The 27,155-nt window shown below is 38.6% G+C and overlaps 2 protein-coding genes across 2 annotated transcripts in view; one reads left to right on the plus strand and one right to left on the minus strand.

Moving 5' to 3' along the window:
* LOC139445993 (uncharacterized) overlaps nt 1-6,215 on the minus strand; it is a 60,361-nt gene extending 54,146 nt beyond the window's left edge. Inside the window, exons 1-2 of the mRNA XM_071227260.1 lie at nt 6,032-6,215; nt 3,117-3,216 (exon numbers count right to left, since the gene is read on the minus strand). Of these exons, the coding sequence (XP_071083361.1) occupies nt 3,117-3,216; nt 6,032-6,080 (149 nt within the window). The 5' untranslated portion in view covers nt 6,081-6,215. The remainder of the gene's footprint in view (nt 1-3,116; nt 3,217-6,031) is intronic.
* A 3,096-nt stretch (nt 6,216-9,311) lies between these two features.
* Nucleotides 9,312-27,155, plus strand: part of LOC139446028 (tetratricopeptide repeat protein 41-like) — a 59,333-nt gene continuing 41,489 nt past the window's right edge. Inside the window, exon 1 of the mRNA XM_071227293.1 lies at nt 9,312-9,411. The gene's annotated coding sequence lies outside the window, so the exon portion shown is untranslated. The remainder of the gene's footprint in view (nt 9,412-27,155) is intronic.

Consider the following 27,155-nt stretch of genomic DNA (forward strand, 5'->3'; position numbering starts at 1 on the left):
CATGAGATACTGCACAACGATTGTCTTGATAGCATGATGAAAAATATAGTTCAAATCCATTCATTTTATCATCCACGAAACTACGAGGCATAATTTGGCATACGTATTCCAACATGTTTGCTTTCTAACAATGAAAGCCTATTTCCTGCTGATACGGTTCAAAAACATGACAAATGTAAATATAATTATCAAGGAGCAGATCTGATGTTCTGACAAGCTCCAGACATGGAGGTTAATTACAGGTGAGCTCCAGAACCTGCTTTGATGCCGATACCCTGATGGCCCACGTCAAACACGCGTAGCCAGTAGCCATGGTAGATCAGAGTAGCCAATCACCAGAGTTGATCATAAACATATGGTAATGGCACACTGCCAAAACCTGAACATCAACCATAGCTCCAAGGCATTTGTTATGTTTGTATTTACCACACCAAAAATAAGAAAATAAGATTACTGGCTGAATGATTCATTAATCCACCATGATCTTGATGATACTTGACTCAGTTCATTTAGTGAGTGAGGGAGAATGGTTTTACGCCGCTTTTAGCAATATTCCAGCAATATCACGGCAGGGGACACCAGAAATTGGCTTCACACATTGTACCAATGTCGGGAATCGAACCCGGGTCTTCGCCGTGACGAGCTAACGCTGTAACCACTAGGCTACCCGACCGCCCCTGCTACTTGTAACGTCTGGTAGTTGTAGTGATCCAATGACTTGGACAGAAAGAAATGTATTTGGAAGTTTTCAGGATTTCGCAAAATTTTGATAGGACATCTGAAAGCATGATTGATGATGATGTAGACTAATTCTGCCATATATCATAATTCCCAAGTAGCTGTAAGCATGGTAAACCATGCGTATCCATGGCAGTGCTCAGTTTTGTGGCATAGTTTTTGATGTGGGGCACATTTCCTAGTCCTGCACCATGACTGGAATATATTTATTTTATGGAAAAAAAACGAAAAAAACTAGATACGTATACTAAAGCAGGTCTAGCCAGGTCTAGCCAGCTCTGTTCCACATGAAACCAGCATCAGGAAAACTATTGGTTTCAATTTTAGAAGAGAACTGTATTGTGTATTATAAGCTTTGATAGACTATATGTTAAGTCTCCCATCTGTGGTAGATCTGACAAACAAAAGCCAGAGTCTAGTAGACATCTTTTCAGTCTAGTACGTGAAGTAGGCTCTAACAGTCCATACAGTAATGAAGATAAGAGCCATGGTCAGGCAGGTAATCTCAAAACTTATTGGCAGACTGCTATGTTTTAACTAAGATTTTGGACTGTCACCAACAAGACTGTCCTTGAACCTGACTCAACTAATGTATACTATCACTGCAGCTTGTCCCATGCACATTCCAAAGGACACCTTAATAATGTGTTAATGTCTTATAACCCTGTCATGTTTTAGTGAGGCTTCTGGGAATTGTGGAGTAGAAATGGTTGGAAGGATCCAATTTCTGGTCATAAGAGGCTACTAAATGGATCAGTGATCAGACTTGGTTGACTGCTTGTCATGATGACCCAGTGGCATGGATCGATGAATATGCATTCAGTCACGTGAGGTGAGGTGAAATGGGGTTTAACGTCGCGTCCAAGATTATTGCACTTATATAGCAACGTGCATGCACGTGTGTGTATGTGTGGCTGCTTGTACTAGTCCGGACTGATACCAATTTATAGTGCTAGCACACTGAGATACCATGCCACAGTTTAACATGAATACCCCACTCAGACACAGTATACCGACTCCGAGCCGACCAGTCCTTGTTTTAGCCCCTTAATGCCGACTGCTACACAGGGTAACAACAAGTACCATCTTTTAACATCTTTTGGTATGACGCGGCTGGGGATCGAACCCCGGACCTTCCGCTCTCTCCGGGCGGACGCTCTACTATTACGGCACGGAGGCGGTGCATTCAGTCACGAGTTTGTCTGGTCCAGTCGCAATTATTAACAAGTTGCAATGATCTAGCTGGAATACTGCTGACCACAGGATTAAATGACAATCCCTCATTTGTACAGCTCTTGAAACTTAGGGCATTCATCAAAAATTCTTTCCATCTTTCCACAAACAAATCTAAAACCCTGCTGTTGTGGAGATAGCCAAGTTTCCAGAACGAACATTGTAATACGTCTGGTTCTTGTCATCAAGTGAAGTGAGAGATATGGGTTCGGTAAGAAGACTTCACTGTGCACTGATGCATGTGTTGTGAAACCACTGGCCCCAGTAATCGAGACAGGTTCGGACAACTGGCCCCAGTAAACAGCGAGACAGGTTCGGACAGTGAATGAAGTGGACCAGACAGTGTTTAATCATTCCCCTGTGTTAAGACTGGCAAGGGACTGTACACCAATTTGTAAGTTTGTTCAGTGGGAATTCCAATTTAGAATAGGTCCCCAGTAGCGAACTACAATGGGACAGGTTGGATGTGATGTCTGACCTGGCTGATCATTGAGACTGACCTGGCTGATCATCGAGACTGACCTGGCTGATCATTGAGACTGACCTGGCTGATCATTGAGACTGACCTGGCTGATCATTGAGACTGACCTGGCTGATCACCGTGTCACCGTGTCACCGTGTCTGACCTGGCTGATCATTGTGTCTGACCTGGCTGATCACCGTGTCTGACCTGGCTGATCATTGCGTTCATTTTCGTATTTTTGCACACTGATCAAATAAATCATCCCTTTTCCTGATTCAAATTTCATTATTTCCAGATAATACTGCACTTCATTCAGCAATATTCCAGCTGAATAACGTAAATTCCTAGCAATAAACAGCCTGCTCCTGGCAAATTAGTGATTGATCACATGACCAATGGTCCACAAGATCAATCTCACTCACTCACCCAGACAGACAGGTGGCACACATTAACCATGTTAACCACCCAACCCCCATGCCAGTGATCTCCTGTAACCCTGGTTACTGTGGTCCCCATTCTACCCTGGAGTCACTGGGTTGTAATATTTTGGTTGGTTTGTTGTTAAACGCCACACTCAGCAATATTTCAGCCATATGACGGTTGTAATATTTTGACTCCAGATGATGTGAAAGTTTGCATGTGATACTTGTGCATCTGAGGTAGCTCATTAATAAATATTCACCTTTGAACGGCCTCATCGTCAGTCTTGGACCCATCTCTAGACTTGCCCAAGTCTTCACTAACCTTCTCCTCCCCCTCATTGTCGTCTGCTGCTGATACGGCTGAAATAAGAATCATGCACGATTAGGAATGTTCCGGTTAATAACTGACATTTGATAGACTACCTCTTGATTGCAAGTGTCCATATTCAACTGTGTAAAAAGGAAATCCTTGTTCGGTGTTTAGGAATTAATATAATCTTGAAGTTATTTTTCGCTTAACACGTCCTCCCAAGACAGAATTTGCTTTAAGACAAGGAGTATCATGGATAAAAACTTCCTTTTATTCATACACAGTGTTTCAGGGAAAGCCCATTGCTCTTTCATCGGATGAAAAAGATTGTTATCCATAAACTACTAAATGCCTGTGGCAGGCAATTTGGGAATTTTGTATCTTGCTCAATCTCATTAAAATCAGATCTTAGTTTTCGCTACCGCTAAACAAAGATCTGAGGACATCACATTTCGGGTCACGTCAGAACGACCTTTCGTTAATTTTGACCGACCAATGAAATGACCGACAAGAAATTGACATTAGCCAATCAGAAGGCAGCTTTCTCGAGCTTTACGACACTGGTTTCAAACTGGCGACTACTTTCGAAATAAATGTTGATGTATTCTCGATTAAAAATGTTAAAACTGATAAGAACATTCTGGAATGGCTTATAGATGGGCTAGATTGTATGGATGTTATCATAAAACCCGTAACAGTCAATCTGAATACCCCGTGGTAAATATTTTGTGGTTGCATGATCAGAAACACATTCCGACTGTCACTTTCACGATCTGGTAAGCGACGCTCTGATTAGTTGGATGAAAGGTCATTCTGACGTGACCCGTAATTGGTTGTCCTCAGATCTTTGTTTAGCGATAGCAAGAAATAAGATCTGATTTTAATGAAATTGCTCAAAATGTTGAGTGAGACAAAACAAGTCATCAGTACAAAACTACAACATTAGTTCTTACTGTATAACATGAATTGGGAAATTTGTAATTTTAATTTCAGAATATTTTCTGAAATTTGCTGCAGACCTTGGGGCAAAATATCGGCCTCCGATAAGGTCTAGATAGATCCCCGGAACATCTCACCGACTGAGCGGGGCAGTAATTTAGCCACTCAAGAGTCGATGAGTATGGTAGTACTGTGTCTTTATCATGCATCTTTGTTTATGTCAAGATCTGAATTGGTTCAGAATTAACTAATCTGTGATAAGGCAACTAAGTTCAGGTTTCACAACACAAACAATTATTCTGATTACGTCAATCCTAACAGGTAGCCTTGACTGTAGACAATATTCAATGTTTATTTGCTAAAAGAAATTGTCCAAGGACCCCTTCTAAAACTTAACATCCATTATCTAAATTTGAATGAACTAAAACTGGGTAATTTGTCAGATCTGTATAAAATTCGTAACTCATCACTGCAGAAAATATTTTCTTAATAATCTATCCTTTTGCACATTAGAGGTCAGCAGATACCCAAATCCAAGAGTAAAAAATACAAACTAGTTTCACTTCCTTGTCATCTGCTTATACAAAGAACTAGATCAATGGTTATCTATGCTCAGGTCAAGCTTATAGATTAATCTCCAGAATGGCGGACAAGTCAAACTGAATGATCCAAACTACTAAAAATGCTTTTCAGTGATCATAAATTGTTCTCACATTCGGCAAACAACAGAGCAGAAATGATGCATGGCCACAACGGCAATCAGCCAAGTCGTGGAACATCAGCATTCAGTCTGTCTTACATCACTCTTTCCCAGCTGGATAGTCTACAACAGTTTTGTGCTTAAGTGGTCTGAAGAGAATACACCTAGTCCTGCAATTAAGACTTTGTGATGCTAAGGTTTGAAAACAGTAAAACCTTGCTACAGCGGCAGCAAAGACTTTTTACTGACACCATTAGGAATGATTCTGTTAATTTTGGGTTAACATGTAACATGGTCACAAACTCACCAAATTATTAAAAAACAAAAATGTTAATTGAATTTTTATATTTACTTCTTAAGATTGATTTGAATACTAATCTGCTGAACTCTAAATTAATCCATTACCCGTTAAAAAAGTGTTATGGTTTTAGAAATATAAGGCAAGATATATTTTTTGATAATGAAATAATATCCTATTTGTGTAAGTTTAAAGTTTTCAACTATATATACTCTCATTTCTGAAGAGAGATATCAGAAGGCCCTATCTTAGAACATTAAATTGTTCAAATATTTCCTTATTTCACTATCAGCTTTAATAGATGTCGAGTTATCATTTTCCCATCATTGCCCATACACCGTTCCTTCACATAGAGTTGAGTATTACAATTATATTTTCAAATTTCTGAAACACTATTTCACTAAAAAGTAAATGAAACGATAAAATGTGTACTTAATTTCAATATTGTTTCACATTAGGCCAATGTACATAAACAGGTTTGTACTCGAATGGTGATCACATGTATCCATTCCTTATCTATACGTTCAATCTTACTATTTTCTCAAATTCTTTCACCTGTTTGTAAATATGTATCTGACCTAATCCAAATATTTGTTTTCAAAAGCCCTTGTTTGTCTTAGATTCGACAGGTCAACGTGGAACCGAATTAACCCCGCCCCTTTGTTAGCGACACATGTGTTTAGCCTTTCATCACTAAGTTGACCGACACATGCATAACTGTCACGACTGTGCATGTATATTTGATATTTTTGGCACCATCCGACGAAAGAATCTGCAAGTAGACAAAGATGCTGATGCCAAGTCGGCACTCTCTACCTATGGTACCAAGTTCTAATGTAAGAAATGTCATTCGATACGCGTTTTCCACGCACGCATGCCGGACCGGTTCAACGAAAAGCACGTGTTTTGCAGAGTGAATAAAACTTACCAGCAACGAAAAGAAGGCCTATAATTCCTAAAACGATGAGCTTTTTCATTTTTATCCAAGGAAACCAACTCCTTCGTCTCCTGGTAGGACTAGGAGAGGTTGTGTTTCGATGTTCTACGTGTAGTCGACGGTGTGTCCTTGCCTCACTCGGCAGAGCAACTTTTAGGGAATTCCCTTCCGCTGTGTGATCAACCAATGAAATATGACCACATATAGAAGATTGACCAATCAAAATGAACCAAGTACGAGTCCTCGGCAAGACTTGGCCCAACTTGATTGGCTGAACGCAGTATACTACGTGTAAGGCACCTACTAACAATATGGCTTTGACGAAACAACTTCGATCGGAAATTAATATGTTGTACAAGCTTGGCGATATTATACATCCGATTCATGCAATCCATACCATTAAAGCGTGTTTGATTAATTAAGATATGGTTATCTGTATGTATAATTGCTAATATTTACAGTTGCCGATACCCAGTGACCCTCAAACAGCCACGTTATTATGTGAATTAAAGAGCCACTTTAAAAAAAACAACCAATATTAGCGCCATGACAACGGATCTGATACACTGATATAACACTGATTGTGGAGACATTTGTTCGTTTTAACAAATTGTATTTTAACAGCTGTCGCCAGAAATAGATTATTATTATTACTATGTTAATTTGCACATCCTAGAGGCAAACCATGTACACAAACGTCAATCAGGAACAAACAATAATAATAAGAAGCATAATATCGCAAATATGCTTGTGTTACAGTGGGGATGTTTGATCTATTCTCGCGTCACACGACAATGTTGCTATGCGGATCTGACATCAAAACGAAACAGAAAAAAATATAAAACAAAAAACACATCAAAATATCAATATGATAAAGGTAACCGACTCGTTCTCTTATTTTCTTCATTCCTTGGAACAGTTGCCGGCCTTATAGTCTGAAAAGGTATATGAAATATGTTTGATATCATATTACATCGATTCCCGCTAACTAGATGTATATGTATTATTTATCCCTACCTTCCCTGTACAAAATATAAGCTTCAGCTATTTTTTAAGTTCAGTTATTTTTGGACTGGTATTCATTTACAAATATGACATAGATAACGTTTGTTTTGTCAGCGTCTTGATTTGTCTTTGTTTCCAGCTATTTTCTGTATACAGTAAACTACGGTTATAACGAACTCAAAGGGACCTCTAATTTTAGTTCGTTGTAGCCGTGGTTCGTTATATGCATATATACAGCATAGCTACAGCAAATAGTCGAGACAAAAAAGTAAGTTCGTTATATCCGTCAGTTCGTTATAAGCGTGTTCGTTATAACTGTAGTTTACTGTATGTAGAGTTTATTGGATGAGCTGTGCACAGGCGTTGCCAGAGTCATGTGTTTCATTTGTCGATCCTACCTCTGACATTGCCAGAGCTGTAACCGTCAGTACAGATCAGCTGGCAAAGCTTGTTCTGAATAATTTACTTCGGAAACACATTATTGTGACAGAACAATCTTATTAAAATCAGATCTTAGTTCTCGCTACCGCTAAACAATCTTTGTTTAGCGGTAGCGAGAACTAAGATCTGATTTTAATGAGCTTGATGACAGAATAGGGTAGAAGTGTTGACTCTTATGGGTGTCAGTGATTCTTCATACAAAATAAATAATTCGATTTTTCACTATTTTTATTCATGCCAGAGGTTGTTTCTAGGGACAGAAAAGTCCGTTTCTAATATATCTGAACAAAATATATTGTTTTTTCATAGTATTATATTACGTGGTTAATGTCATAACAACATTATTCTAAATCTATGCGTTGTAGTTTTTTCTGTTTATGTGAGATTTATATTAGCGCCCACAGACGCATAAATCCCTGGGACCCCCTTTAACTATTTTTCCAAAGCTCTATAAGTATTCAACGTAATAAGCGCCCAGGGTGCACTCAAAATTAAAAATAGGGGGCTCTTATTATAATATAATTTTGGTGGGGAAAAAACAGAGTTGAAAGATTGTAAATTTCGTGGTTTATGCTAACAGCCTGAAATGATACAAAAGAAAAGTCTGTGCGTATTATACACGACAGATATATTTTCCAGAATTTAATTGCCCTTTATGAAAGGTGCATATAACACACGAGTGCGTTGTTTTCATCAGGTACATCTGTAACTATTTAATATTCCGAAAGTACACTTCCTTGCCTTTCTAAAACAACATCGTAAAGAAGCTAATGAGTCTTCTTAATTACAGGAGGACTATACCATTATAACAATAGGTAAACTCAATCAGCCATGACAACTCTCTGTAGATGTTTTGGCATGTAGAAGTTTTGGGAGTGAACCGCGTATAATATATACACGAATAAATAAGTCTTGTGTACATTGATCGGAAGGGGTGCTAATTGGGATTGTTCACTAGACAATATATTAGCAAATATCGCAGTGGGCGCTTATTAGAGAGCGGCGCTTATTACGTCGAATACGGAATATATGTTGCAATTTTCTGATGGCAATATCGTACTGGATATCTACCTTCACCCACTTCGCCACCTGTCTTGCCTCAACATGACTGGCAAACCACCTGTTGGGTCGTTACAAACAAATTAAACAAACTAGCTATTAACGCTCAACAGATGGTCCAAATATATTGACAGTTTAAAGTGAAATTATGGTTAATCTTATATTTCAATTTCAGCTGACGAGATACAAAATCTGGCAAAGGAAAATATCAATATCGTTCAGTCTATGAAAAGGCATATTGTTTTACCCCATTTACGCCCAAACAATTTAATATTTTCCTGGCTTTATATTTTTTGGGTTATCTTGCTTATCAGAAACTGTTTTCAGCTGTGACAGCGACCTCAGGCTTGTCGACTTATTGGCTGACGTGTCACTCTCAGAAGTCGAAGACGTTGCTTTGCTGTCCACGTGTCAAATTCCTACACATTTCAAATGACAAAACAACAACAACAACAACAACAACAACAACAACAACAACAAAATCTTTATGGATTTTCTTTTAGAAAACACTTCGGGGTTCAAAGAGTTGCAGTTAGTTGTGTTTAAAACATCGTTGCAGATTTGTCGACAGAAGGTTTTGTTAATGTTATATGCAGTGCTGGGAATAGTATCCTATTTATAAATATTGACCTTGTTCTAGCACGTTCCGTTACTTTACGTAGAAGCCGGTTTCTTGCCGAACATTACCGAAGTTAACCATCCCACAATTCCTCCTTTGACCTCAGCTTTACAATTATTTCCGGGGCGTCTGCTAGTTGGTGTACACAGTGTGCATGGTGATATGAATGATCGATCAGGAATATCAACAAGTTGGAGAATCCTCAATGGCGCCTGATATGAATACGGGATATTTATGAAATCTACAGGTATTTGTTGTCTAAGATTATCCAACGATGTTTTTGTGAGTTTTACTCTATTAGATTTGTTTTGAACATTAGACTTCAGATTGAGACTTGTTAAAGTTTTGTTGACACTGGGATACTGCCGGTGTCACTTTACCTAGTGACATAGTACTGTGCGGAACATAACCGATTCAAAATCAATCAACGTGTAAAATGTGATACAAACTGAAAAATATTCGATTTAGATCTATTTTTTTGCAGTATATATATTGAAGCACTTGCATACGATGTAACATTTTTGACCCCACATATTGATAGAACTCCATGTGTATTGAAGTATTCACTCAATGGCAATGTCGTTCATGAATATGTAATTATGTATTTCGCTAACTAAACTGGTCAAATGGGAACACTTTGGTATAAATGATCAATACTGGTCCCTAAATTGATACAGAGCTTTAGCTACACGCCATTAAACCCATTAAATCCTTAAGACAAAACAGTGCACCACATTACTGATGAAAGCTTTGCCTTGTTTGAAATTGAAATTAAGTTAAGGGGTATTTTAATCATGTTAATTAACCCTCTTGTTGCAAATTTAGCAAGGATACTACTATACATTTGTTTTCCACAGCATTCATTTTAGTAATGCTATATACATATAACTATTCAAAATATGAAATGGTTGCCTGAGCAGCACATCTGCAGTATTTCACAGGTTTGTATACACTGCCCTTCATTCACAATCACAATGAAGAAATTTGTAACATGCATATATTGATATGCTGTGAAGTGACGATGTCTGTCTAATGTTGGCCATCAAATGACATGTGACCATGTATAACTTATGGAAGACAGAAAATCTCTACTCCGTGTATGAAATTCGGTGAAGCCTACCATTACTTGATTTTGAAGCAAGGTGTAGAGCGCAACGTCAAGTGAGAGACATCGTCTTTTCTGCGTAACTGTATGTACGTTTGTATTTAAACTTAGCGCACATTGGTCTGAGTACAAGTGGTTTCCCTCTTGCCATGGCACGTGGGCATTCTTGGTATAAATATAGGTCCACAGCAACCTATGCGTGTCATCAGAGGCGACTAAATGGATGGGGTGGTCAGACTCAGTGGCTCGTTTGATTGCATGTCATAGTGTCCAAATTGTGTGGATCGATGCTCATGATGTCAATCACTGGATTGTCTGTTCCAGACTTATTTTGCAAACTGCCGTCATATATCTGCAATATTGCTAAGTGCAGCGTTGACAACAAACCAACCAATCCCCTCACTGGAACCAGGCCATCGCTTGTTTGTTTATAAATAGCAACTACATCACAAAGGCTGTATATTGTCATCTATGAGGTGATGAAGAAACATAGTATTTTTTTACCCATGACGTATCAAAGATGTGAACAAGGATATCTTTGACTATTGGGCAGCTAGATTGCTTCTGTCAATTGGGTAAAGGAATGCCTGTTATTTTCCTGGCTATGGCTCAAACCAAGGACCCTTAGGACAGGACTTCTTATACTGGTTGCCTTCTGAAGAGACCAATGGTTTCACTTTGGTGGCAGCATTGTCTTTGACTATGGTCCCACCTTTTTATTCAGCTTTGGGTTCTAAACTGTGCAGTTTTAATCACTGGGGGTCAAAATATCCCAAGTACCCTATGCTTGTCTTAAGAATCATCCAGTTGATGATTTTTTATTCACAATGTATGACCTGGCTGATTCAGTGTCATTGTGCGTGGATGATGGGGATGGTTGCTGGCACTGCTGACAACTGGCTGGTTTTGTTGGAATACCATAGTCTGTCTTGTAAGGACCGCCTCCGTGGTCTAATGGTAGAGCGTCCGGGGTTCGATCCCTGGCCGCGTCATACCAAAAGACGTTAAAAGATGGTACTTGTTGTTACCCTGTGTGGCGCTCGGCATTAAGGGGCTAAAACAAGGACTGGTCGGCTCGGAGTCAGTATACTGTGTCTGAGTGGGGTATTCATGTTAAACTGTGGCATGGTATCTCAGTTTGCTAGCACTATAAATCGGCATCAGTCCGGACTAGTACAAGCAGCCACACACACACACATACATGTGCATGCACGTCGCTATATAAGTCACTTTAAGTGCAATAATCTTGGACGCGACGTTAAACCCCATTTCACCTCACCACCTAAGTTGCAAGTCAAAATCACTTCCTAATCCGCCAGAGATAACCGTAGTCGACAGACCTGAAGACTTTCATATATTTTAAAGAAAACTGGGTATGTTTCCATGAATCATTTTTTAGTATCAGCCACCACTTCAGACTATTCAGATGGAATATTTCTTCAGCAATTCTCATCTGTGCATCAGTTGTCATTAGAGTTGTCTCCCCTTTCCCAAATCCCTCGGGTCAAGTGGTCAAACAGGAGTCCCATACAGCAGCTAATTAGGCCAATATCACATGTAGACAGTGCCATGGCTGGTATTCAGTGATTCATGAAAAGCTGTTTACATATACTTTACTGTCATAAGAGTGACACCTAATACCTTTTGATCTAGGATGAGTTGCTTGGCCATGTTTCTGTTTATTGATTATTCTAACACACTTTTACTGATGTGTACTGGTTGCCTGGAGGCAAAACATACTTACTGGTATTTTAAAGTTTAACCTACTCTCTATGACAGACTACTCTCATGTTCAAATAATTTCATTAGTGGGTAAATTTCCTTTGATAATTTTTTCTCTTACTGAGAACCTCAACATGCTGAATATGTCAGTCTGTGACAAACACTTTTAAGGCTACTAGCCCGGACTTGGCTCTTAGCATCATTTTCAGTTGATTTTACAAGTTTGTTTGTTTGTTGTTTAACGCCTCCCCCAGCAATATTCCAGGTATATGACGGCGGTCTGTAAAATAATCGAGTCTGGACAAGACAATCCAGTCATTGACATCATGAGCATCGAATGGCTTAGAATTTTGCGGTCTAGTCTTGAAGATGCCTTAAAGTTGAATCTGCCTTGAAAATGCCTTGAATTTGGCAACCATTATTAATATTCCTGTGAAACAAAAATGTTGCAGTTATTTTTCTCAGTTAGTGTGTGATGACATTAATGCTTGACTCAATCGGTAAATACTAATATAATTGTGACACTGGCGTGTGGACTTGAATGTATAAAAAGTTTGTTTATTGGGCATACAAATGAAGTAAAGTAACGAACCTTACATTTGTGGCTCAAGTTCTAGTCCATGTTTAGCTTTAACATAAATTGCCTTATATGATCATATTTTATATGGAAAATTGACCCGCGAAGATTCCGGGGTAGAATAGGTCTTCAGCAACCCATACTTGCCGTAAAAGGCGACTATGCTTGTCGTAAAAGGCGACTTACGGGATCGGGTGGTCAGGCTCGCTGACTTGGTTGATACATGTCATCGATCCCAATTGCGTGGATCGATGCTCATGATGTCAATGACTGGATTGTCTTGTCCAGACTCGATTATTTTACAGACCGCCGTCATATAGCTGGAATATTGCTGGGTGTGGCGTTAAACAACAAACAAACAAATAATATGGAAAATTCAAATTTTCAAGGATTACAAACCCAAAACTACTCGCTAAATTTATTTTGTAGGTTGGAAGTCACTAAAACATAATCATGTTCTGTGGAACACTTGCCCCAAATTGTGTCTTTGGAAACTTTTCAGTAGATTTTAGTGTTATTGACTTAATGTTTGGACAATTACAGTGACTTGTGACATTTTCTTGTAGAGTTAGTAACCACTTTTGTCATTAGCTTGATGTCAACTCTGTAGCAGATCAGTTTTGCAGACTAGTGTAAATAAACAATAATGTCTAGCCCTCATGGCTGAGATATGTATACTGATACTCTAATATATATCGTATCATAGATCTGTTCCTATTTTCATGGAAACAGTTTTTCGACAATAAAAACCCATACGTACTTGCTCAAATGTGAAACTGAGGTTGGGTGTAACCAACATATAATGAGTCTGTTCCAACATGTCGGGGTCTACACCCAAACTGTCTTCAGGTTACAAGGTACATTTTACTTTTCCAAACCCTTTGGATAATGTCCCAGGGTTTTACACGATGCAGAAATGTGCATCCAGTATGCACAAATGTGTATGGATGCAGAAAAAAATATATATGGCGTTCTGAGGGACGCACAATAATATTCATGGTACTAAATTCTTAACAAGAGATATAAACGTAACAAATGTTGTATTTGGGATAACACTTTCTTAGTAAAGTACAGATTCTCATACTTTTTGGAGTTGAGTCCTGTCCGGGATTTGAACCCACACTTGCCAGAGTGAGGCATCTAATTGCCAGCACACAAAGTCAGCGATCTAACCCACTCAGCTTCAAACAAAAATGAAAGTCTGACACTCTGGCAAGTGTGGGTTCGAATCCTGGACAGGACTCAACTCCAAAAAGTACGAGAATCTGTACTTTACTAAGAAAGTGTTATCCAAAATATAACATTTGTTACATTTGACCACTTTCTAAATGGCATTGTGTATTCATATTTAAGAGATATAAAGTTCTTGTAATTTAAGTAATTATTAAATATGATAATAGACCGTGATAGAAACTAACAGTTTTAGCCCGTGAGTCAATATACAATGAAAACATATAGCAGAACCCTTAAAAAGGACAAATTTTTATTGGTCCTTAGGATACCTTACCTATTGGGCAGTTTGGTAAGAACTACAGGATTAGTGCAGTACAGTACACTGCACCATTTCATTATTTTACAGGATCCTCATTAGTAATCAGTAATTGTGGGTCTTCTGGACCCCTAGGTTTGTAACTCAAGGTAAAACCTAACTCACCCTGTGTGAGTGAGTGAATGTTGTTGAATGCTGTAATCAACAATATTATGATGTTATCAAGGTAGCCTGTGAATTATGAACACCAATCAGCAAATGTTTTTTTTAACATGTTGTATTCATTTTGTAGCTTTTGAACTTTGGTCATGGTAGCACAGAAATACCTGACAGTAATTATGCAATTAAATACCTGGAACATGTGCCTTCAGCCCAACACAACTCTGTTATTTGTAGCCATGATTGTAGCCTAATTTACAAAGAATTTATTACAAGATTAAATTCACTTTACACTTCTAATTACAGCAACAAAAGCTCATAAAACATTAATATAAATTGCTGCCATGTGACGCAAATATATCCAAATAACACTAGATTATTACACAGAGAAATAAATCAATCAGAAAGGTTAATTTTTTTGCTGCGGAGTTATTAACCAGTTTAACAATATAGTAATTTCCTCCAGGCAAGGCATTAAATCAGGGAACATAATGCTGTATTATTAAACCAGGTAGACTACATGCCTGTGCTGGTCGGCATTAGAAAGTTAGATGGAAGGTGATATATGGCGGAGATTAGTAGCAGGATATTGAAACAAGATAATAGGTCGCTAGGCCAGGCGTGCGACACTGTGAGGGATAAAGTAACACTCGATTTTGCTTATACCAGTGTTATAGATTTTTTTGTAGTTGATGGATTTAACGGATTTGAGGGATTTGGATCCTGATTTTATGATTGTTCAGACTGTGGATTGGCTTGTTATGGGTTTATGATTTGTGTATGTATAGTTTATTATTATTGTTGTTGTTGTTATTATTATTATTGGTTGTTCGCTTGATTTTTATTTAATATGTTAAAAATAATGAAAAGGGTTTACTTTTATGTGTACAGTCAGTACCCAAAGTTTTTTTATCTACTTTAGTGATTTTGCTGGAGACAAATATTGTTAGAAAATTGTCTTAATTCTCTCTAGTTTGGTAGGACATTCATCTGCTGGTATACCATTACAAAGTTGGAAGAAGTTCTCAAGGACATCTTGGATGACTATCAGTCAGCGTCCTAGATATTGAACTGACCTGAAATCCAGACTACTTGCCCCATATTGACCTTCTTCCACTTGTTAAATTATTACTCTTTAGGCTTAAAAAAATAATAGTGTTGGTTCTCAGGCATCATCATAAAGTTCATTGCACACTTCGTTTTTGTTTCCATTTTCCATTTGCTTTGTGCATTGTGTTTAAGTATTAGGATTTTTATAGTTTTTTGAAAATGGAAATAAAAACAAAACATGCAGCAGACTTTATAATGGTGCGGGTGGTGCCTGAGAACCAAGACTATTAATTTTTTTAGCCTTACAATTCAGGGTTGCAATAAGCACATGAGCTATGATAAGAGATGTAGGAATCACTTGGACAAGTGGCTGAAATCACTGACTGGTATTATCAGAGGACTTAAGCTGGAAATGTGTCGTTTTCAACACCAGTAGAAATAAGATTTTTGGCGGCCAAAATGTGTGTGGAAAAAGAGTAATCTAAAAAAAAAAAAAAAAAAATAATTTCTTGTTATTTTATAAGCAGGTAATGGATTTGGGGAAATGACAATCAACTAAGTAATGGTGCAAATCTAGACTTGACATCTGTGATCATTTCATTCATGTTCCAATTTATGTCATCATCACTTATCAACACCAGACCAAATTATTTACTTGGTTTACAAAATTGTTGGGAAAAAACACAGGAAGCATTCTGATATCATATGGCATGAATTGTGACACCCTTATTTCTTGTTATATATATATATATATACAGTAAACTATGGTTATAACAAACTCAAAAGGACCACTAATTTTAGTTCGTAATAACAGTAGTTCGTTTAGCATGATTAGCGTATATGCAACATATATACATCGAATGGTCGGGACTAAAACATAAGTTTGTAATTTCAGTCAGTTCATTATAAGAGTGTTCGTTATATAGTTTACTGTTCTGCTAATTTCCTAAGTACATTGTACTTTCTACCTGTAAACTATGTAGCCATTAACTCCTCAACAACACAAAAGAAATCAGTTTTATGATGAAAGTGTTGACTGACTGCTGCTTGAGATTATGGCAGGCAACAGCTGATACTTTATGGCAGGACAACATGTTACATCCAGGACAATATTTGTGTTTCTAAATCCAATCTTCAGCTCCCCATGTCTTTGGCCACAGCTGTGCTATATAGACTGTAAGTGAACGGAAGCCCAAAAACGACAGATGTCACAGTGCTGGAATGAACACACACTTTACTAAGAAAGTGTTATCCCAAATATAACATTTGTTACATTTGACCACTTTCTAAATGGCATTGTGTGTTCATAGCTTTTGGCTATGGGAGCCATGCCAATTTAAACTTGTCAGAGAGGTACACAAAGTACGTAATCTAGATAACAAGTTTTCAGGCTTTCATTTTGTGGAAGCCTTGCTGGCTGTGTGGGTTAGATCGCTCACTGTTTGTGCTTGCAATTAGGTGCCTCACTCTGGCAGTGTGGGTTTGAATCCCAGATGGGACTCAACCACCCCCAAAAGTATGAGGACCTGTACTTTACTAGGAAAGTGTTCTCCCAAATATAACATTTGTTACATAGTGCTGTAATGGTTATGTGTAACTGCGCAACTGTCATGAATTGGGTGTCACATATCTGAAGTCAATCTATCACTGAAATGAAACAATTCAGCTGAGAATCATGGTCTTTTAATGTTTCTGTATTTCCAACAAATTGTCTTAGCTATAGCATTAAGTATCAAACAAGAAGGGTTTGTTTACGATATATTGCACATTGATTACGGCACTTTGTGATGTGTTGGAAATATGTAAATGTGCACGTTTTTATCCATTTACGAACAACATAACACACCAACATATATATATATATATACAAGGGCTGCTCAAAAAGGTTCTTAGCCTGACTAACTTTCAACCATGGGCCATAACAAAGTGAACTAGTCAATGTAGTATAATTTGTTTGAGTAGTTCATTGCAAGTATATGTGGTCTGTTTAGGCTGCTTGTATATTAGTGACAGCCAGTTGAACGTGATAGGGTTCCAAATGGACACAGAAATGGAAAAGTACAAGTACCAAGGAGTCATCAAGGTTTTCACTTTGGAGTACTCCCAAAGAAATTCATGACCGCATGTCACAAGTGTATAGGGATAAGTGCCCTAGCTATTCCACTGTTAAATGTTTAGCTGTTTAGGCTGGGAGGACAGGCCTAATGATGCAAAGGCTGCTCTGAAACAATGTGGATTCGAAGAGCTTCCTGACCCTCCATTATATTCTCGCCAGACCTGGCACCAAGTGATTCACCTTGTGTAAAGTGCTATGACAACAACAAGGATCTCAAAGCGGCCATGGATGGGTTTTCAGGGTGGCTTCAGAAAACTTCTCTCTGACTGAATTTGTAAAGTTTCACTTTCGATATGAGAAGAGTATTAAAAAGCAGGAAGATTATGCTGAAAAATATAATTAAGAACACTTTCACAATTGTTGGTTTTGTTTGTTAGGCTTAGAACATTTCTTACCAGCTCTTGTGTATACTCATTTGAGTTCTTTGTAAAAGATGCATAATAAGTGTCCATAACCTAAGTTTGATCTTTTAATAAATATACCGTATCAGCACTGCGTAATTTCCCTATGTAGTCATTTCAGCCTGTGTAACCATACGTCTTTTCCGATTCAGAGTAGCGCATGCACAGAAGAAAAGTAGAAGTCACCTGAAACAGTATTTTAAGCTGAATTATTTATTATAAAATATCTACTCATTGGTATTAAAATTTGGTTTAATTATACACAATAGATTTAGCCAAATGGACACAAAATGTATCAAATATTCCAAGAAAACTATCACTATCCCATGTGAATGATAACGTGAGTAAATACTCAATGGTTGAGAAGTTGTCTGGAGTCCTGCATACGCATTGCAATGATGTGGACTGCTTGACTGAATACACAGGCACACACCTTGCTGTAGTCCTTGCCACAGGATCCGGTGTTGAATAGGTCTTCAGCAACCATGCTTGCTATAAAAGGCGACTATGATTGTCGTAAGAGGCGACTAACGGGATCGGGTGGTCAGGCTTACTGACTTGGTTGATGCATGTCATTGTATCCCAAATGCGTGGATCGATGCCTATAATGTCAATCACTTGATTATTAATAGACTGCTATTATATAGCTGGAATATTGCTGAGTGTGGCATTAATCAACAAACAAACATTTGCACAAAGCGATCTTAGCGCTAAGATGATCGTAACTTCTATACTTTAACATAGGCTTACGCTTTGTGCAAGTGGGCCCTGTTTCCTGTTTGGCTGATAATAGGGTGGGCGGAGCTTGGGTTATATTATTGAACTGAATGATGTCACTGATTCATAGTGTTGTACATAGGACTACGATAGTTGTTTTAAGGTTTATGGAAACGTAACTGCTAAACAAATTGCTTAGTTTGCTGATCAAGTGCCATGGAGTCACTTACAATTTATCTATATGAAATAAGGGAGTGGCGCATTGCTTTTTCCTGGTGTATACATCGATTACAGTATCTGGGCTCTGTTCCGCAAAGGTATCTTAGGACTAAGGTGATCGTAACTCCCATACTTTTACATAGACTTCTGACAGTCAGAGCGCCCCTCGTGCTATTGGCCTGTTGGCCTCATGGGAAAAGTATATGTCTACCTATAGCAAGGAACTTGTATTGAGATTTCATTCAATTCACTGCAGATCAGCCAGCTGTGAGAAACCTACGTGGATAGATGATTATGAGTTTCTGTTGATCAATGCATAGTGTAACTTGATTTTTAATGAAGACTTTGAACGTTTCAATGAAAGCCAATCCGGTCATGTGAGCTGCAGTTATGGAGGTGTGCTATTGTTGAGAGATTTGGACTGGGCAATGTGATCACAGTTCACCTATCGCTTAGTCTCATGTGACTGTGACAAGTCGACGCGGATCTTTGTTGGGTGTGGGTTGGAATTGTGTTGGTATGAATGGTTGAGTGTCATGGTCAAAATGTCAGTTGTAACGTGGCAATAATGTTTACATTTGTTGTGGTTGATACACAACACTGACGTTTATTGGATAACTGAGAGACTACTTTTATTTATGAGCCACCGTGTTTGTTTTTGGAACCTTCTTTTTAAGTAATGAATATGTCCTTGTGGGTTTCATGGTTGTCTGATTTTGTTTAAATATGTATGTACTTAACTTGTTTGACATTTGCAAAAGTGATTGAGTGAGTGAATGGCGCTGAGGCCCTGCCTTGCCCTGCCCTGCCCTGCCCCCTCAACTCAGCTTTACTATACCCCACCCCACCCCACCCCACACCCCACACCCCACCCCACCCCACCCCACACCCCACCCCACCCCACCCCACCCCACACCACACCACACCACACCACACCACACCACCACACACCAGACCACACCACACCACACCACACCACACCACACCACCACACACCACACCACACCACACCACACCACCACACCACCACACCACCACACCACACCACACCACCACACCACACCACACCACCACACCACACCACACCACACCACACCACACCACACCACACCCCTCTCCCATGCACTCACTCACTCACTCACTCACAAATATGAAAAGTGAGTGAGTGAGTATGGTTTTACGCCGCTTTTAGCAATATTCCAACAGTATCACGACAGGGGTCACCAGAAATGGGCTTCACACATTGTACCAATGTCGGGAATCGAACCCAGGTCTTCGGCGTGACGAGCGAACGCTTTAACCACTAGGCTACCCGACCGCCCCAAATATGAAAAGAAAGAATCCAGTTGATCACCTTGTATTCAGATACCTGATCCAGCCGTCAAATCATAACTGTTGACAGATGTTCGATTTGTACATTGAATTATTTTAAAACGATAACCATGTACAAAACAGAAATACAATCCAGGCAAGGTTCGTAATTGAAAGGCAGCTTTATGGAAGCATGTAAATGCTTGGTGGACAATCACACAGCATCAATAGGAACTCACGCTGTGTAACAATGCCTGACACTGTCAGCTCCATTGGAGAGACTGACCTGGTCACCACACTGCAAACTCCACACAGCCCCCTTAGAAACCACTCACTGTCATTCAGTCAGCACCGTTCTTCGATGTTTTTCTCAGCTTGTTTAATATTAGGATCAGACATGAGCTGAAAGGAGAACTTGTCAACCGATTCACTCTAGGCACTTCAGGTGCCACAACACTCTCATGGGTTGGAGAGGTAACTGCTCCATGATAAGCCTAAATTGTGGTTGTAAATGTGAAACTCGCTGTGAGAAACAGTATGCATGTCTTGGAGATTGAGATGAGGCCTGAATTTCCAGGCTTGGAATTGGATGTGATATGTGGAAATATTTCATATTTTTGGATTCATGTCTTCAGATTTGACTTTGGTTTTGTGGATGGTTTGGATGAAGGTTTGTATGCATGTTGTTTAGTTGGACAGACAGATGGAAGACATTGTGTTTCTCTGAATACTAAGACATTGAATGATTGAATTTCTTTAGTAGCAGATGCTTAACAGTAATCAATGTTGTTATGTTTGGATACAAGGCATGCTTATGATATGGGCTTATTGGGGTATCTCTGTAAATATTTATCAATATTTTAGAGTGCTCTAAATGAAGGATTAATGCCATGATGAAAATTCTAAAATTTTAGATAATATAACAAAAAATAACTTAATGGCATAAAGATCTCTTTAACTTCAAACACTGTTTTGTAAGAATTAACCGGTATATGTTGCTAGTATCTTACATTCATTTGATTTTGTTTGTGAGATTTTTCTAATATTGTATAAGTTGTATAATCTAGGTCTTGGCTGTTTCATCAATGACTCATTAGGCCTTTGTAACTGAAGCCTTCAAATATAACAAAGATGCTATCTTACACTACCTTCTTTGAAAAATAGTTTCTTTCATTTTTGGTTCCAACAATGGAACATTATAACAGTAACATTTCTGAACTCTTTGGCAAGTGAGGGTGTTATTTGCTGGGTAGTGTAAAACCTAAACATTCTATACAAGTGCTGTCTGGATTTTATCCATGATTCCGAAGCCTGAGTCTAAATATTTCTTCTGGCCTAGTAAGATCTTATTCCAGTCCATATGTATATTAAGATTAAAATCTACTGAAGATTAATGTCAAAATATAAGTTTGGGCTAGTAGACTCAAGAGTATTTGTCACACACTGCCTGTGATGGAGCAGGGTAAGATCAAGAGGCAGGTCCCTGTTCCACAAAGCGATCTTAGTACTAAGGTGATCGTAACTCCCATACTTTAATATAGGCTTGTGATCATCGTAGTACTGAGATTGCTTTGTGGAATGAAATTATGAAACCCTCATGTGGTATTTTTCAACAAGTTACTATTTTGTATAAAAGAAAGCCTCTATGTTCAACTTCCCAATTTTGAATTTATCAACACACATAAATATAATGTTCAGGTGGTGATTTGTCGCAGATGTTGTACCAGTACATAAAATAGTCACATTTCAGGAAAATATCTTTTAATGACCAATGGCAGCAATCAGTCTGAAACCCTAAGTAGAAATTCCAAATTCAGAGCACAACTTCAAATCAAAATTACAAGTTTTTTAGTTACATATTTCAGTAAACAGTACACGTATGCCCATTCAGTTTATCAACATAGTGGGGGGCCCATGCAACATCATGCAGTCAACGTGTCACACCCAGTCTACACAGTCCCCCATTGTAGCAAAGTTGATTAAATTCAGTTATTAAGTGTCTGAAAATTTCATTTATATAAGACGTGATTCTTTATTAAAATGTTTAGGGTGACTGGGTTTGTTGTGGAAAGTGGAGCCTGGAATGACTATTGATCCTCAGGGCTGTCTAGACATGGAGACTAATATAGGGGGGATCAGTCAGTTTCACCTGCACTTGTTCCCAGGCTGGCTTTAAACTCATCTAACACTTCCACTTGCAGCAGTCTTCAGGACACAGGTAATATGTCTTAGTATCTGATGTCTGACTGAGGAGAATTACATGTACCTGTTAATATGTCTTCAGTGACCCATGCTTGCCGTAAGAGGTGACTATGATTGTCGTAAGAGGTGACTAACGGGATCGGGTGGTCAGGCTCGCTGACTTGGTTGATGCATGTCATCGTATCCCAATTACCGATTCCCAAATTCTACAGTCATATCAAGGGTACATTTGGTGGAAACGGTCATTATTAATCACCAACATATCACAGTATCAGAGCCCTGGCTTGTATTTTTTACCAGTGTGTAAGACCGGGCATCAATTCGAGGTCGGCGTGTATTTGAGGTCTGGCATCTAATAGAGGATTTGGTGGTTGGTTTGTTTGTTGTTTAACGCCGCACTCAGCAATATTCCAGCTATATAACGGCGGTCTGTAAATAATCGAGTCTGGACCAGACAATCCAGTGATTAATATCATGAGCATCAATCCATGCAATTGGGATCAATGACATGCATCAACCAAGTCAGCGAGCCTGACCACCCGATCCTGTTAGTTGCCTTTTACGACAAGAATAGTCCCCTTTTACGGCAAGCATGGGTTGCTGAAGACCTATTCTACTCCGGAATCTTCACGGGTCTCTAATAGAGGAAATATGGTATGTTCAGATGTGAACAATACATACTCTGGGGTTATCAGTCAGTGTTCAGAATTAAGCATGAAGGTCAAGAAGACCCTGGGGCTGAGTGTTTCAGATTGGTTCATGTTCTAGGATAGAGACTGATTGTTATTCAACGTGAGCTCAAAAGTTTTTTCCCGTTTTAGTGAAGGTATAGGAGAATATCATCCAAATTTGCAAAACTCATGAAAATTTCCCATGACATTTATCTCTAGCAAAATCACCGAGTCCTTGTCATAACCTTATAAAAGGTTAAAAGTAAAAATTTATCGGGTCAAACACTGTTGTATTGACATTTAAAAATGACTGAAAAAATAGAGTATTCATAAAAATATGACTAGGAGTATTTTGAATGAGAAGCAGAGTCAAATACACAGAATTCCTGCACCAACCATGCTCCAATAAGGGCTTATACCTGCAGTGCTAACCAGATCTACATATTTCAAAGATAGGAAAATGAGGTTAGTTTTAAAAAAGAGTCTGTTTTCTAATTTTCCATACAAAGTAAGATTTGTAATAGTTCATGTGCAACATGGGAATATGACCATACATTATTTATCAATCTGTTTTGATAAATTATGATTTCGCCTCACAACTGCAAAAGTTGTCATATTTTCTTTGTGTAACGAAAATAGATTAAACATGGTAAAGATGAAGAAAGATTAATGCGATTTCATTATCTACTTCAAAAGGTTGTGTAAGATTAAGCTGTTGATCAATATTGTAACTTAGGCAAACATTAAAATCTTTCAAGAGATCTTAGTAAGAGTCTAGTTGTCCTCATTGTGAGTGGTTGATAGCAGATTAGCCTGTGGTGGTAGATTTGATGGTTGACAGACAGTCATGTGATAAACACAGATAATAATCAACTTTACAGGCCCATGACACTGGCACTGTCTCCCAATCAGATCTATGTCCTGTATACAAACAGGGGGCTTCAGGTAGCTGCAGGTGGCCCTTGATGTGGGATCAACTGGCATATAGTCGACATTGGCACTGTCTTCCAATCAGATCTATGTCCTGTGTACAAACAGCGAGCTCCAGGTAGCTGCGGGTGCCTGTTGATGTGGGATCAACTTGTAGATAGTGGACACTGGCATTGTCTCCCAATCAGATCTATGTCCTGTGTACAAACAGCGAGCTCCAGGTAGCTGCAGGTGCCCCTTGATGTGGGATCAACTGGCAGAAGAGTGGACACTCCTGTCAGCATGGTCAGTGACACCACTGCCCTAGACCTGCTTGTGGAGACCATCTGACATGGTATGTCTCTGCCTTCTATTATAACGGTAATCGTTGACTGAAGTGGGCTCTGTGATTGTTTTCTGCTGTTTGGCATTAGATAGTTGTATTGGCTTACAGGCTAATCTCTTTGATTCTATTGTACAAGAAGATTAGGGTCACTGAGTGATTGATTGAATAGTGATTGTGCTAGAGACGTATAGCATTCATAAGGACATTTCAGTGATTTTGGGGAGGACATACTTTTATGTTATGACTTGCTGTAAAAACTTATAGGTAATTTGGGATGACAATCAATGGCCCAGAAAAGGAAGTCCTCTAAAACCCTTAGTGAGGGAATGTTGTTTAGTGACAGAGTCACTGATATTCCACCTGTTTCATAGTGGACTTTAAGTATGAGTCAGGTATAGGCAATCCGGGGGTTGATAGCTTGCAACCCACATGTTAGGGAAGGAGGATAGTTCGATGTGCAGTTTAACCAGAGTTGTGTCCCTTAGCTTCCAGAATAATCTTCGAGGGATAATTCTAGGGTGGGGCCTTGTGCCTTTAGCCCCTAAATTTGAAAAAAAGGCCCACATTTTCAAATACAATGGGGCATTTTAACATTATGCTTTATGGGCATACCTCGGGAATATTTGACATTTTCACATAAAGGGCCCATGTCAGAACATTCCTACAGTGAACCCTGAGCTTCTTGTGGGCTTGCATCCTAGATTCTCCTTGATTATGTCAACTTAGGTTCAGCTGTGTTGGAAACCGAACAAATTTGTTATGTGTTTAGCTTTACTTGTAGTTGTAAGCAGCAGAAAACACATTCTCCCTTTTTCTAAATGCTGTAGCATGCAGGCACTTTTATCATGTAAAGGATCAGTCGAAAATAAGAAGCTTAACTTGCATGTCAGTTGTGCCCCATTAGGGACTGTCTCCTTGTCAGATCCATGACTGGGATCAGGTTGTCGTGCCTCAGTCCACTGCAGAGGAAGCGTGTGCATTGTTCTGCTGGATGGGTAACTATTGTGGTCACACGATCTACCTGGGACAAGTCAAGTAAGTCTGTACCGGGGTGAGGTGTGCATGTTGTTTTGTGCCCCGCCCATGGCCTTGGGTGATAGGATTGGGTGACAGTGCCTGTGTCTGTAGTTCTACAAACATCACGGGCAAAATATTCAGGTGGTTGGGGTCATCATTTCGTTTAGTGGAAAAATGTGAAGAATTTTTCAGTAATTATAATAAATATCACTTTACCTTGTAATCAAATATCCGGTATCTGAAACTATCAAATTTATTGATAGTATTGAATGATCATTTTCGGGATCACTTACACGAGTTTGGCCACTAGTCTGAAGCGTGGGTATAATTTCTATTAAGCTCAGCTTATGATACTCTGTATGTGTTGAAACTATTATCTACTGAAAACATCTCCCAAAAGACAAATTCAGGCTGGCAAACTCGAAAGATTTGGCACAGACTGAATTTCTAAAATGAACAGTCCATTGACATGCAGCTTTAGAAATTTGGAAGAATAATTTTTGATTTGCAAAAACAAAAATGACTAATTTTTTGTCCTTCTGTGCATGTGTTTTCAACTAAGAGCAGTCTTTTTCTGACAGTTGTACACAGCAGGGCAGATGTCTCTATTCCCTTTCTTGTGACTGGTCATATACACGTCTGTGACTAGTGGCACTCTACCTTCTCTATGTTTATTGTTCATGATGTAGGTACAAAAAATAGCTGAATTGCATTGGCTTTGCTGAAATCCAAACACAAGAAACACGAGTCTTTGTTTTGTGTCACAGCATGCCAGGCAATCATTTAGAGTGCATGCCCTCAATGATGTTTCAGCTGAATGTGATCTGCCTTGATTAGTATAAGTAACTTTGCAATCTGACCTCACACTTGGTCTTCGATGACCACTGCAATGTCTCTGGTTTCAGCTCAGAAGTCATTAGCAGCCACCTTTGAAATGCCCAGCTTTATGTGGTCTGAATTTGATCTTCGCAACCACATCTTGTGTTCTCATCCACAAACTCACTGCACAAATTAGACATTTACCGGTAACTGAATTTTTCTACAAAACTGATTGCTTGAATCAAAGGTCAGGTTTACTGTGTTCGCTGTATTAAGCACCCTGCTCCAACAAGTGTGCCCTGATTGCCTAGACCAATCTGTAAGTAATCTCTATAACTTATATAACGTATAACCCCTACTAAGACTGAAAATATATATACCGGTAGTATATTTGTAGTATTGCTCAATAGATATCATTGAAAAAGTTTTAGTTTCATCAATGTTTGGAGCAATAGAAACTAAACATTTTAGTCCAGTTTTTTTAATATTTATAATGATAACATGTAGCAAAACCCTTAAAAATGGCAATTTTATATTAGTCATCATGATACCTTAACTTTTGGGCAGTTTTGCAGGGACCGTAGGACTTCTGCCAATTTCTAATGGTGGTTTGAACTAAGTTTGTTAACTGCTACTAGATCTATGAATTTTTTTTTTTTTATATGTGCCCCCATCTCTCAATTTTCTAAGTGCTTATTATGTCGAATACGGCACTGATGAAATAAGCAAACTTTGTTCCACAAAACTTGAATCTTTCTGATGAGAACCTTTACAAGATCTCTGTTAGGTTTATTCATTTGAATAGGTTCTAGTTAAGTTTGATGCAGGGTCGTGCAGATCACCACAGATGATTCATGGATACCTGTATTAATTCATGAAAAAACAATGAATTCAAAAGCACCTGCGTTTAGATGGGTTTAGATGTCAAGGTCATTATGTTTCAAATTGGTAAAATATTTACCTGTCTTACATGATGCCACAATTGACGGTGGATAGCAAGAATGTGTAAGCTGTACAGAAATATAAATATAATTGTTTATTACCATGTGTGCATGAAACGTCCTCCACATGGGACACAGGTCTCGTAAACACATTATGTTTTTATTTGTGTATTATGAGCTACAAATTCCTGTGAATGGATAATGCATGTGGAAAATATAG

Source organism: Haliotis cracherodii, unplaced genomic scaffold, assembly GCF_022045235.1.
Source record: "Haliotis cracherodii isolate W230 unplaced genomic scaffold, xgHalCrac1.p SCAF_6, whole genome shotgun sequence".
Taxonomy (NCBI): Eukaryota; Metazoa; Mollusca; class Gastropoda; order Lepetellida; family Haliotidae; genus Haliotis; species Haliotis cracherodii.